This window comes from Cibotium barometz, chromosome 6 (genome assembly GCF_041138505.1).
Source record: "Cibotium barometz isolate CiBa-2024 chromosome 6, ASM4113850v1, whole genome shotgun sequence".
Lineage (NCBI taxonomy): Eukaryota > Viridiplantae > Streptophyta > Polypodiopsida > Cyatheales > Cibotiaceae > Cibotium > Cibotium barometz.
The window spans coordinates 63570799-63583702 of record NC_141051.1 but is presented as its reverse complement, the minus strand read 5'-3'; the positions used below and the strand labels follow the sequence as shown (position 1 = coordinate 63583702).

The window sequence follows — 12904 nt, the reverse complement described above, 5'->3', positions numbered from 1 at the left end:
ATGCTTGTGGCTCGACAACTCCTTATGGACTCTTTAACATTTAATCGTAATGAAACGGTGGGGGAATTAGAGCATAATAACTTTTTAGAAGAGTTGATACCTCTTTTTCAAAATCAAACGTTTGCATTTTACATTCCATTGTCTAGAGTAAATAATCCATAATAAAATTTAACACTTTAGTTTTCTATGCAAGTTTAGGAGCATTTTTGCCTATGAGAAGGAGAAGAACACTTGGTGGTTGGGGATGGTTTTGACAACATTTTGTAACTCAAGAAAAGATGTATGTTTTCTTTTTTCCATGGTAGTCAATTCCGAGGTGAAGGAAAAGCCTCTGAGACAAGTGTTTTCTCTTTAAGATGTCCACCAAAGGAAGAGGTTCAAGGGTTGATCTAGTAAATAGGATACATTAAACCAGCTCTAGAGACTTGCATGATTCTTGGGTGCACTTTAATCACACTCATAGAGTTGATGGCTAGGCCACCATGTTATGTTCGGTGTATGACCCAAGGTTTGTGTAAAGTAATTTTGTGTTTGTGATTCATGAAATAAGTAGGCAAATTATAAAATAATTAATTTAAATTTATAGATTAAAAAGCCTGATGGTAATCGCTATATGTGAAACAAAAGACGAGGATGCAGAGGCACAAATTCTATTATGGGAAAATCTTAACAATGTTATGTAAGAAGAAGGATTCCTAGCAACAGCTGACTTTGCAAGATTTATGGATGATGAGGCTAGGGCCGATTGGATTGCAATACAAAGTATGTACAATGGAGAGCGTGACAATGTGTTAGATGGTCGAGAGCGTTCTTGTCTCTTTCATTGGGAACAGAGTCTACAAAAGCAGACCAAAAAATTAGTGCTACCTCACCATAGAATGACACATCTCGACATGTGCGAAGTATAGAGGCTTGCTCAAACACCGGAGTGTGTAACAAAACAAGCCACCTCTACCAAGGATTAGTGGGGAAAAGGTAATGTTTTGAAAGAGAATATAAAAGCTCTGAGACAATGGCTTAATTGGTGGGAAAAATGAATTCTCCATTGGGGAAGTCAACACGAGGTACAATGGCTTTATTTAATTCAGTTTATAGCCTTTAAATACAAGTTATTTTCTCATAGTTGTGTGCTTTGTGATGTATGGTCAAGCCTCTTATAGCCCATGTAAAAGAGCAAAAATACCCAACACAAATCTCTCAGAGAGTGTACATGCTAGTTGATTAGCACGAGAAGGAGGTGCAAGAAAAATATCACTCTTTGATTCCTGTGTTACAGATGTTATTAATTCCTACATGCAATGTGCAAAGTACCTAGGTTTTTAGACTAGTCGCTATATGGGAACAGGACGATATGGAAACATTATTACATAGAGTCTCAATGGGAAGGCCTCGGACCCCTACTATGGTTTGCCAATGTAATGCAAACGACAGTGCAGGTACACCATTGTTTGAGCAGCCTATCTTCATGGGGAGACAAGGAGTTAGTGCAGGGTATGCAGATAGGAGCATGGCTAAACTCCCCTATTTGTTGTAGTGCTACACCACACCTTACATAGCCTTAAATGATGAATTCCATTAAGGTTATATTCTCTCCAGTTGTAAGGTTCCCTCCTTCCGAAAATAGGGGGAACACTTAAGATAGTCCACTAAGTCTTATCTTAGAGAAAATTTCCTACTCATCGACACCTTGACCATACAGAGATTCAAGGATACGATTCATAGGTAAGACCTAGTTCTATCCCGCAGGGGGAGCGTGGTCTTCTAAAAATCAAATCACCCATAGGGTAATTGATCATAATTTGGGCAACTACTAGTCTTGATTCCTAGAGACAACGCTTTTTTCCTCATCCATGCAAGGCACAGCCGTTGGCCTAGTCTTCTAGAATAGAATTGCTCGAGAACCTGTTTATCTAACGTAGGGCTTTCACTTAATATGTTGGAAAGCTACCCGACTAATCAGGTCCACCCGTCCGTAGGATGGTGCCGTCGGGGCATTCCATCCTCCCACTTTCCACCCTACTCACGCGTCAATTTGTTTTCTAATTAATCCTACCACACTGTTTGACATAAACAAACATGTTCCTTAATTAAGGCCCTTTCACAAGGTTTATTAAAACAGCCCTTGCCTTTTTCCACAATACAATAATGCCAAAGATAAGATTTATAAAAACAAAGTTTAAACATGAATCAATTTCATACAAGCCAAACTGGCTCTCTTATTCTTTTCCTTTATACCGCCGATGATCTAGAATTCGGCCTTCCAGCCTCCACATGCTGGGCAAAACCCTACGGGACCATACACCTCATCGTCGGCCGCTGGCGAGGACTCAAGCCGGCCTGTCGCCCTCTCAGGCTCCATCGCTCGATCCTCCCGCTCCTCAGAGGGATGTCTACGCACTAGGGTGGGCTAATTCACCGCACTAGCCTGGGCCCTCAGAACTAGGCAGTATCACAATCACTTGCCTCAATCGGCAAACCTCATTCTCCCAATGGTATGAGCGATACCATGGGCCAACTCCGGGCCTTACTAACGTCTCCGCCGTCCGGCTATACAAGCACAAGAACGGGGCAGCGTCAAGGCAGGGAGAGTTGTACCTGTACCTTAATTTAACCAAGATAACAATCCATTTACTCACTAAACCATAGGACTACAATCCATGTTACTTTCTTAAGAAAACAATCCTTTTCTCACACAGATTTTAGCATTTCAACTTGAGATTGCGATAAGACATTCTTTATTAAGTCATATGCTGTTGTTTAAAAGAATACAAACTTTAAATGGTAAATCAATCAAATAGATCACTATAACAATCAATAGAGAAGCCGGGGCCATACCTCAACCCCTAAGAATGATATATAATTGAAAAACAAAATATGTATATACCTCATAGAAATTTGTCGTTTATCGTTGCCTTTGCTCGTTATTAACAAGAGCTTTAGAATATAGAGTCTTCTAATACCTTCTCTTATGATTGAAATCATCCAATCATCTCCAAGCTTTATCTCCTCTTACTCATACTGTGACTCTTCTCTCTTTCTAAGATCTATGGCAAAATAGCCTTCTCTTACAGGGCTACGGCATACTATTCTTTCTCTAAAAGAAAAGCTATGGAGTTTTGGTCTCTTCCTCCGAAAGACTATAGCAATCTAAGCTTCTTTTCTGAGATATTAGATAAGAATGAAGGGATATATGCATCTCAAGCTCTAGGATTACCTTGAGGCTACTTGCTGTCTTCTCACAATTTTCTCTATGTAGAGACCCTCACAGAAACAGCAAACTGTTTCGGCCATAACTCTCTGATCAAAACTCAGAATATAGTCATGTAGCCAGTCAAAAGAACGGGAAGGCATCTAGTCTACAAGCTGTCCTCGCGGGCAGAATAGGCAAAAACGTCTGTATATAGCCACAAACGTACTATCTTTGGAAACGCGTTGTTTTTTCACATTTTTAGTATGCATGGACTCTAAATGTGTAAAAGTACTCTAAATATGACCTCTTATCACCTAAACTCAAAATTCTATTTTTGGGGATACTTATCTCTTAATAGAACTATTCTTATGTTCTTATTTCTTTTAGGATTTTTGAAGCTAATATTTTTATTCTAACACTTTTCTAATGTTTCTAGCCTTATTGTCTCACTCTTTCTAATTACACTCTCTTTTTTTATTGAAATCTATATTAAAAGAGACACATACATACATGGCTTGGGAGGGATGTTACAATCTCCCCCACTTAAAAGATTCGAGATGTCCTCATCTCGCGAGCTAGGGTAGTAACTAAGTAAATCCTCCTGTCTCTTTCAAAGCGGTGTCCCCACACTAGGTAAAAATCCTCTTTTATCTAAACATTGTTCTTAAAGAGTCTTTTATTTCATGTGCTTGGCTCGTTTTGTTGTGCCTCCAAAAGGTCTTTATAATTCTAAAGTTAATTAGCCTTATTATCCTAATTTCATGCATCCATATACCTCTCATATGATATAAGCCTTCGAAATCCTTATTCTATACCTCCATGTAATATGGTACTTAATAAATTATCATAGAAAAACGTAAGGAAATCAATTCTTTACGCAATCTAACCTATGATAGCAATTTCATAATCTTAGTATCGTCTTGTAGAATACCTCTATTCATCATGCACATTACTTCACATGAATCTTGCACCAATCTTACTTCACATGAATCTTGCACCAATCCTCTTCTATTTACTCATAGAAATACTTGTTGAGTTCGGTTATCTTTAACCCAGCTATCCCTATTTCTTGACCTAATTTTTGCTCTAGCTCATGATTCCTTGTAGCCAAGGGTGGGCTTGACGTTCCTCTTAAATTAGAGGACCTCTTCTTGATTAACATGGAAGGACTCATGTTCTTCTCGACACTTGGGTTGTTGCAAGATCAGGGTGTCCAGTTTTATCCAGTTTATGCTGGGACTGGGACAATGCTTGGAGAGCAAATTTTGGGGGGCAAGGTACTTAAAATGAGATCAAGCAAATAATAGAAAATACGCTTGTCCTTAAATTAACCCAATATAACTTAAATTAATATAAACTAGTCTAATTAATTAAAATTAATAAAAAATATGATGAAATGATAAACAAATGATCTTTCCATACTTAGAGTGATCCAATTTATTTTTTCATAGATGCACCATTACAAGTACACTAGTCCCTATAGGTTTTAGATGATTCACATCAAAAATGTAATTTTACTAATTAGATTATTAATATTTGCAGGCCTTCTCATAGTCTAGAAGAATTTTAAAAAAGAGATCATTAAAAATCCAACCATTGGATTTGCAATTTTTACTTACCACCACATTCTACTAATGTCTCAGTATCTACCCACTCTTTTGATCTACAAGATTGAGGATTTTAAGTGGTAGCTATTGTGGGTACAAAAAGTGGAGTATATTATAATACTTTAAAGACCTTGAAATATTTAAAGAAAATAGACAAATATCTTAAAATTTTCTCAAAAAAACAAGTTAAGCTCCATATTATGTGAATATCTAAGGTACAAAGTGGGAATCTCATATGAGTTTATATGTAAAAGATATTAGCATTTTATGGAATCAGTTCAAATTTGGGACAGGGTGTATACATTGACTTTGTACCTAAGAAAATGAGGACTTTTGACTATCTAATGCTTAATCAAATTATGCAACTATATTTCCAACTTTGAATATGATGTTCCAACAAAAGAACTCGAAACGAAATTCCTTCATTTACTAGGAGAGATTAGCCACTAAAGGTAAACAAATACCTGTTTTTTTACTGTTTACAGGGTGCCTGAGTGGACAAAACTGGGCACCCTGATCTTGCAACCACCCACTTTCTATATATATATATATAAACTTTTTCACAGTCTCTGGCTATAATTATGGCTTCTGAAATAGAGAATGGTTTTACATTCTTGATGAGGTTATTCAAAGGTAGATTAAGCTTCCAAATGAATCGATGGAGAAGAGTTACCTCATCCATCTCTGGAGCAAATCGGAGAAGTTTAATAAAAGTTTGGTGGTATTCTTTTAGGGTCTTTCCTTCTTGGGTTAGCTCCAAAAATTCGTTCATTTTATCCTCTCGAAATCCTAGAGGACAAAACCTTTCACGAAGGTGTACTTTCATGGCATCTCATAACTGATTCTAGCTCCAGTGGTTAGATTGACAACAATGCTTCTAACTAATTTGGGATTTCTTATGATTTTTAGACACGAGCAAGGGTGAGCTTGCTTCTTTCATTGTATCCATTAAAAGTTCAAAACTATCAAATACTTATCATAGCACCACATCTAAAGGCACTCTGGATTAATATATGTGAGATCTTCATTTTTTTGAGAATTACACATCTGGTGCCTTGGGATTGACACATCTGGTGCCTTGGGATTGACACATCCAAAGATTATCAGTATTGACACATCTAAGATGATTGGTTTTCTGAAAATTACACATCTAGTATCTTGGGATTAACACATCTAAGAGCATGATTCTCTAGGAATTACACATCGAGACCCATGTTTGTCTGAGACGGGTTCAAAATCTTGGATGATTATCCTAGTGTACAATATCGAATGGATGGCATTCACACGTCAACTATTCAAATCTTAATGGAGTTACAATCTTAATAATTTATAATATGCAAGTTAATGAGATATATCCTGAAAATTTCTCTAAACAAGTTTCGATCTATCCTTCTAGTCATTCAGTCTCTCACTAGTTTCTTAATTTGATCACCCTGTGTTTTTTTCTCACAAAAGGTTTTCTCCCCAATCTTATTTCTCAAATTTATTGTACAAATATCTTGCGTGTGCACCCCCAAGATACAAGCACAATTTCATAGGATGATTGTCTCAACATGTGAGGATATTCGAATCACTTCTATGGCCAGTAGAGATGATTGATACATATTTGCGGACTTTCATTTATTGTGCAGTGGCTTCAGCCTTCTAATATCAAGACTAAGCTTACATGGTTTACCTCACATTTACCCTGTTCTTATAGAACTAAGGTTTGGTCAAGCTTACTTATATCTCGGGGAGTGCACTACTAGGAAATCCTATGTATCGGGTGCATTCAAAGGGTGTTAAAAAATCTCTTAAGTGTAAATTTCTCAGGGATAAAATAACCCCTTTTTCTTTGTAGACTTCAAAATCGATTAAAAACCATCTTTCATAAATATATTTTTTATAAATTTACCTTAAAATTTTAAATTAAAAAATCCCTTCCTTTGAACTCTTTTTAAATGAGCCCCCAAAACTTTAAAATGCACCTTGTCCAACCACCATGCCTATGATTCAAAACAAGGTACAACGCGAGTGGGGGACTCTTTGGAAAATGGTATTGGGACTCTTTTGGAATATGGTATGACTTAGTTGTTTTTTTCATTATTCAAATGTTTTCGCAGCAGCAGTACACAATTCTTCTCGCCTGCTTCCTACAAATCGCTCCCAACGAACTCCCGCCGTTCATTTTCAAGGTGCCAGTCCCGCAGGTACAGAGCGAGTGGGGGACTCTTTTGAAAATGCTGGCACAGCCCAGTTGTTGTTTTTTTTTTCATTATTCAAACGTCGGCACATCGCCTATAAAACCAGCTCCTCCCACATTCTTACAAATCACTCCCCACGAAAGAAGCATCACACTCCCGCCATATTAATTAGCCAAGTCACCGACTTGCACGCAGCCACCATGGTCCAACTTAGTTTCATCTTGGGTATCGTAGGTCTGCCTTTACCACCCCCCCGCCCCCCTCCCCCCCCTTCCTTTTTGCCCTCTTTTCAATGCTTTGTGAATCGTGGCCTTCCATGGCTATGCTTTGAGTGGAATTTGGAATACCAAGTGCCCTTTTATACCATCAAGGCCTGCTGCTGTTAACCATACACAACCTTTTAATTGCAGGGAAGAAAAACCAAAATACTAGATATTCTTGTCGTGGCAGGAGAGTCGTGTAGACACACAATCTTTTATACAAGCTTCTTTTTAGTTTTCTTTTATGTGGCATGAAGTTATGAACACTCCCAAAAAAGAGACCAATGGCTACCTTATAGCAAAGTGACTCTTGAGAAGGAATCGCTTGAAATGATTTTACCATACAACTATACTGTTTGTTTGTAGTGTTCTTGTCCTTGCTAACTTCGCATACATAATTAATTTACTTTCAAGTGAACACTAGTTCATATAGATCAAATTTAAGCTTTTTTTTTTTTACATTGATAGAATTAGCCAATTAAAAAACAAAAACAAAAAACGAAAGATTTTAAGGGCGAAAGATTAATAATATGTCAGTTTTGTAATTGTTCGTTCTATGATATGTCCACACAATTTTGTGATGAGTTCTCCATTTTGATATAATAAGAACGCCATAGAGCTTTGGCAAGTATGATGGTAGTATGTGTACATCGTAGACTATGTGTTCTTGCCTTCATCATATATAGAGGGAACATGCATCATGGCAATGCTACTCCTTATAATATCTTATGTTTTGGTGTGGGAAAACCTGATTATGCTCTTGTTTTGTGACCAGGAAATATCACAGCGATGTTGGGGCTGGTGTCACCAATGTAAGTGTCTGAAATGGTGATGAGATTTTTTTGTGTTATATATATGCGTGTATATATATACAAATATATATATATATCGTGTATATATATATATATATATATTCATGTACATATACAAATATATATATATATATACGTACATATACAAATATATATGTATATATATATATATATATATATATATATATACGTATGTTGTGGAAAAGTGTGTCAGTGTGGTTGTTTTATTTTTTTTCCAAACAGGCCGACCTTCAGGGTGATCACGAAGAAGGGCAGCACGGGCTCCTTCTCGGCACAGCCTTACCTCTTCAGCCTGCTCTCGGCCCTCTTCTGGACCTACTACGGCATCTTGAAGCGTGGGGGAATATTCGTAGTCACCATCAGCGCTACCAGCTGCGCCTTCCAAGCTTGCTACCTCTCCATCTACCTCTGGTTCGCCACCACCGCCCAGAGGGTGCGTTCTAAAATAATCATCAATTATCCACTAAGTCCTACTGGCTTCGTGACCGATCTTATATTCTTGACTTTTGCTTTGATCAGAGGAAGACCTCGTGTATTCTCCTCATCATCGTGATCTCCTACGTCGCTACGATCGTCTTCACCACACTGGTAAAGCATGGAGAGAAGCCCCTCATTACCGTTGGCATCCTCTGCACTGTCACCTCCGTCTTCTCTACTGCAGCTCCCTTAACCATCATCGTAAGCTTCCAACTAATTCGCAGCTAGAAAGCTTACTTATTATTAATCACAGTCAATGCACTAACTACTGCTTAATGCAGTGGACGTAGTACTGCTCTTGTAGCAATGTCTCACATAGAAGTGGCTATGGCGATCATTTAACGTCCATTATAATTAGCTGGTTAATCCTTTGTGTCGACGCTGCGCTCAATGCCGTAGCTAAGCTAGGGCTAATTGTCATTAACTTTCAAAACACTAACTCCACCATCGGGAGACTGTTTAGTCGGGTCTCGTGCTCACACTACTGCCATTGTTCAATACAGCATAAGGTGGTGACGAGTGGCAGCGTGCAGTACATGCCCTTTACCTTGTCACTTGGCTTATTTCTCAACGGAGCATGCTGGCTGGCCTACGCGCTGTCTCTCAAGGATATGTTCATCACGGTAATTAATGCAAAAGCAGATTAGGTTCAGTTTCAGATTATGATGCGAACGTTAATCAACTGTGGGTTGTTGTATACGCATCATGATTGAGTGCAGATACCGAACGCCATTGGTGTCTCTCTCTCTGCAATCCAGCTCGTGCTCTACTGCTTCTATAGGATCTACGGCGAAAAGGGCAAGGCCCGTCTGCTGGCTGTGGCCAATGAGATGTCTGCAGTAGTGGATCTTACCATCACGGCAAATCAATGCGAAGACATTGAAGCCGACATCCGTAACAACAAGTTGACCGTTTCCCCGCAGGACGGAACACCCGCACTTCCCTCAGAAGAGATCACCAAAATTTAAATTAAATCGGAGGGTCTCCCTTCAAGGAGGTCCAGACTCCATGTATATGAGAATCAATACAAGAGAAGGTGTCATTACAGCATTTATTTACGGTGTTTTACGTTACGTCGCTCTATAAGCGTCGTTATTAGTACCAATGTGCGATGCTGGATAAGCGTTGTTATTAATGCCATTATTAGCGTCGCTCAGCGGCACTTGTTCAATGCCACTATAAGTGCTGCTCAGTGGTGCTGTAAAAATGCCACTATCAACGCCACTCATAGCGATGCTGGGAAAAATACAGAATGTTGAAATTGAGTGGAAATAAAAACTTAAATTAAAACCCAAAAATCTTGATAATATCCAAATATTTTTGAAATAAAACAACAAAATTATCAAATCGTTATATAAACCAATCTATGTACACATATGTTATGATGATATATATTTACTCTATACCATCATCAAATCCATCTTGCAATAAATCCATGTATGCCAATTGGTCTATCTCTAAATCCGTCATTTCGATGGCTCCTATAGCAATACAAAGTCCTATTCCACTACTTGAAGAAGCTGTAGATGTATTATCATCATGGTCCTCATGGTCATCATATTGATTGTTAGTTGCATCCTCCATTGATTGTCCACCATGCATTTCTTCTTCAACATCTCAATCTTGAAATATATGTTTAGATTGAGGAGAAAATTGTATTACATACCACCAATTAGGATCTCTTTGGTCCGGATGAAACACAACCTAAAATAAAGAATCATAAAATATTTACAAAAAAATATATACAATGCCTTCCTTCTATCTATAGATTCATCAAAATTGAAAATCAAATGTAAACCTGTTCACACGTATGTGTCTCTTGAATCTTGTCATAATTTAGTTGAGTCAATTGAAAAAAATCCACTTGGATACTTCTTAACGGTTTCTTGAGTACCTCTATATACCACTTTGAACCACTTAACATCAAAGATGAACGCTTTGAAGTCTCTAAATCCAATCTCCAAGATGTCTTGAATTGTTCCATAATATTCAAGTTTCTGTGCTATTATTATCTCTTCTACTAGCTCAACTTTCTTGGTCAAAACTTGACATTACACCACACATATGTGATTCTTTTGGAGTCCACACATTAAGTGCAAAAATGTTGATCTTCTGAGACCACATTGCATTATGCACTTTATACTACAACCCGATTAAAAATCCGAGCAAAAATATTTAATATAGCTTATATGTAAGCAATTTAGTATATTCAGCATTATATATCTTAGCAAAAAATCTTTACTGCATGGTGGTCGCATCTCCTTGCATACTCCCATTCTTCTCTTGTAATCTCCTCTCCTATCCTTTCAGATTGCTCTAGGGCATCTCTAAGCCATTCAACATTGCAATCCTTTGGAATATCCTTTAGGTTTTCGGTGGGTATGCCATGTGCCTTTGTGTTGATCTCTTAAATTCTTTTCTCTACTCTATCCTTATCTTTCTTGCATCTTTATATTTCTCAATCCAGTTTTCCATCACATAGGTGTTAAGAAGACAAAATGTAATGACCTTTTTGGGCATGGACTCATTTATCTTTTGAATGCGTCCTTTTCCATGTGGCACATGTGTCACCATTTTCTCATCCTCATTGTTATGCATGAATCTAGGCATAGATGGATTAATTTATTTTTTATATTCAAAGTGTATACGAGGGATTTTTGCACCAACCATCCATCTACCATGCTTCCTTCTGTCCTTACCCTTTGCTTCATAAATCCCTTCAAGGTTTTCATGAAGCATTCAAGAAAGAGCATCCACTGGCTATGAACAATGCCACATATAGCCACCTCATCCACCAAATTTACTAGAAGGTGTAATTGAGTTGTGATTATGCTTCTTGAAAAACTTTCTTCAATGATACACACCGCCTCAATTGACTCAACACGAGTCTTCTTAATAGAATTTGGATGAATCTTCTTTGACACTATCCACCTATTGAACAAAGGAAGATATGATAAATTAAATAAGAATAGATAATTTCAAAGCTATATATTATAACAAATGCACAAATCTATAGTATTGATTGGAACTCACCTTGCCAATACACCTAATTTATAGATGGCATTCCAAGATTTCTCTTCTCTACACCCACCAATTGATATTGGAAATATAAACTAGTGGAATTAATTTTTGAAAGCAATAAAAGATCAATATAGAATCCACACAACATAAACCAAGGAGTGCCCAAAATTAGATATAGTTGGGTACATACCTACATCATCTTGTGCTAATCATGTGATTTGAGACCATACAATTAATGCACAACCTTCTTTTTTGTTATTGTAAATGCACCCTTTAATGAGTGTGTTACACCGGTTGGTGCATGAAAATATGGAATTTGATTCTTCACATTCTTTTCCTCTTGCCTTGTTAACCTCCATGGCGCCTTTGATAAAACCCCCTTGTCATTGACTACCCATGGCCATGCATTTTCCATGCATCTAATATCCTTTAGGTCATCCCTTATTGCATGGGTGTCTTTTTTACCAATTAGATGGTTCCAAATCATTGATGCCACACTTTTCAAAATGTTCATTGGATCCAAAAGATGATTTATTCTTAACTCTGTCCAATATGTTAGACAATAGAAGATTGAGTACCTTTTCATACCCATGGGTGCTATGATGGGAGTCACTTTCCATCTGTCCTCCCACTCTCCATCTCTCCACCTTCCCTCCAATGGCATTGTAGGAGGCAAGTGCCACATGGCTTCCCACTCTACACCTCTCATCTCAATTGGACAAACCTCTGATGGAGCATAATTAGGGTGGTTTGGAGGAAGAAATTGATGATGTTCATCATACACCACCTTCTTTAGTGCATGTACTTGTTTGGATACAAGTGATGGACCACAAATTGGGCATGCATTATATCCTACAGTTGTGAGAAATTGATGGAGCATAATTAGGTTGGTTTGGAGGAAGAGATTGATGATGTTCATTATACACCACCTTCTTTAGTGCATGTGGTTATTTGGATACAAGTGATGGACCACAAAGGGCATGCATTATATCTGTTATCCATCATAATTAATGATACGATTAATGCGGATAAACGGTGTTAAACATAAGATTAAATACTACATAATTCTGAAAGAACAATCGTTAAGAGTAAAATATGCTGTAAACAAAGAACATGGCAAAGATTGCACAGACAAGATAATTTCTCGATGATTTATTCATGTATTCCATACAGTTTACAGTAGGCTAACAAGCACGGCTTGACATTCCACTATGATTGGTTGTGACTCTTCGTGAATTTGTACAGACCGGCGGCCACCCATTACACTTGGCACGCACGGTGGACTCAGGAACCCACAATCTTCGTCTTCAGTATCAATCTTCATCTTCAGAAA

General features: G+C 37.7%; 1 protein-coding gene across 1 annotated transcript; it reads left to right on the top strand.

Moving 5' to 3' along the window:
- The first annotated feature begins 8029 nt into the window (after positions 1-8029).
- Positions 8030-9518, top strand: LOC147637958 (bidirectional sugar transporter SWEET16-like). The gene is made up of 5 exons (XM_086799083.1): positions 8030-8052; positions 8296-8506; positions 8593-8751; positions 9054-9173; positions 9270-9518. The coding sequence occupies exons 1-5, from the start codon at positions 8030-8032 to the stop codon at positions 9516-9518; spliced, it is 762 nt and encodes a 253-aa protein (XP_086655209.1).
- Positions 9519-12904: the final 3386 nt, after the last annotated feature.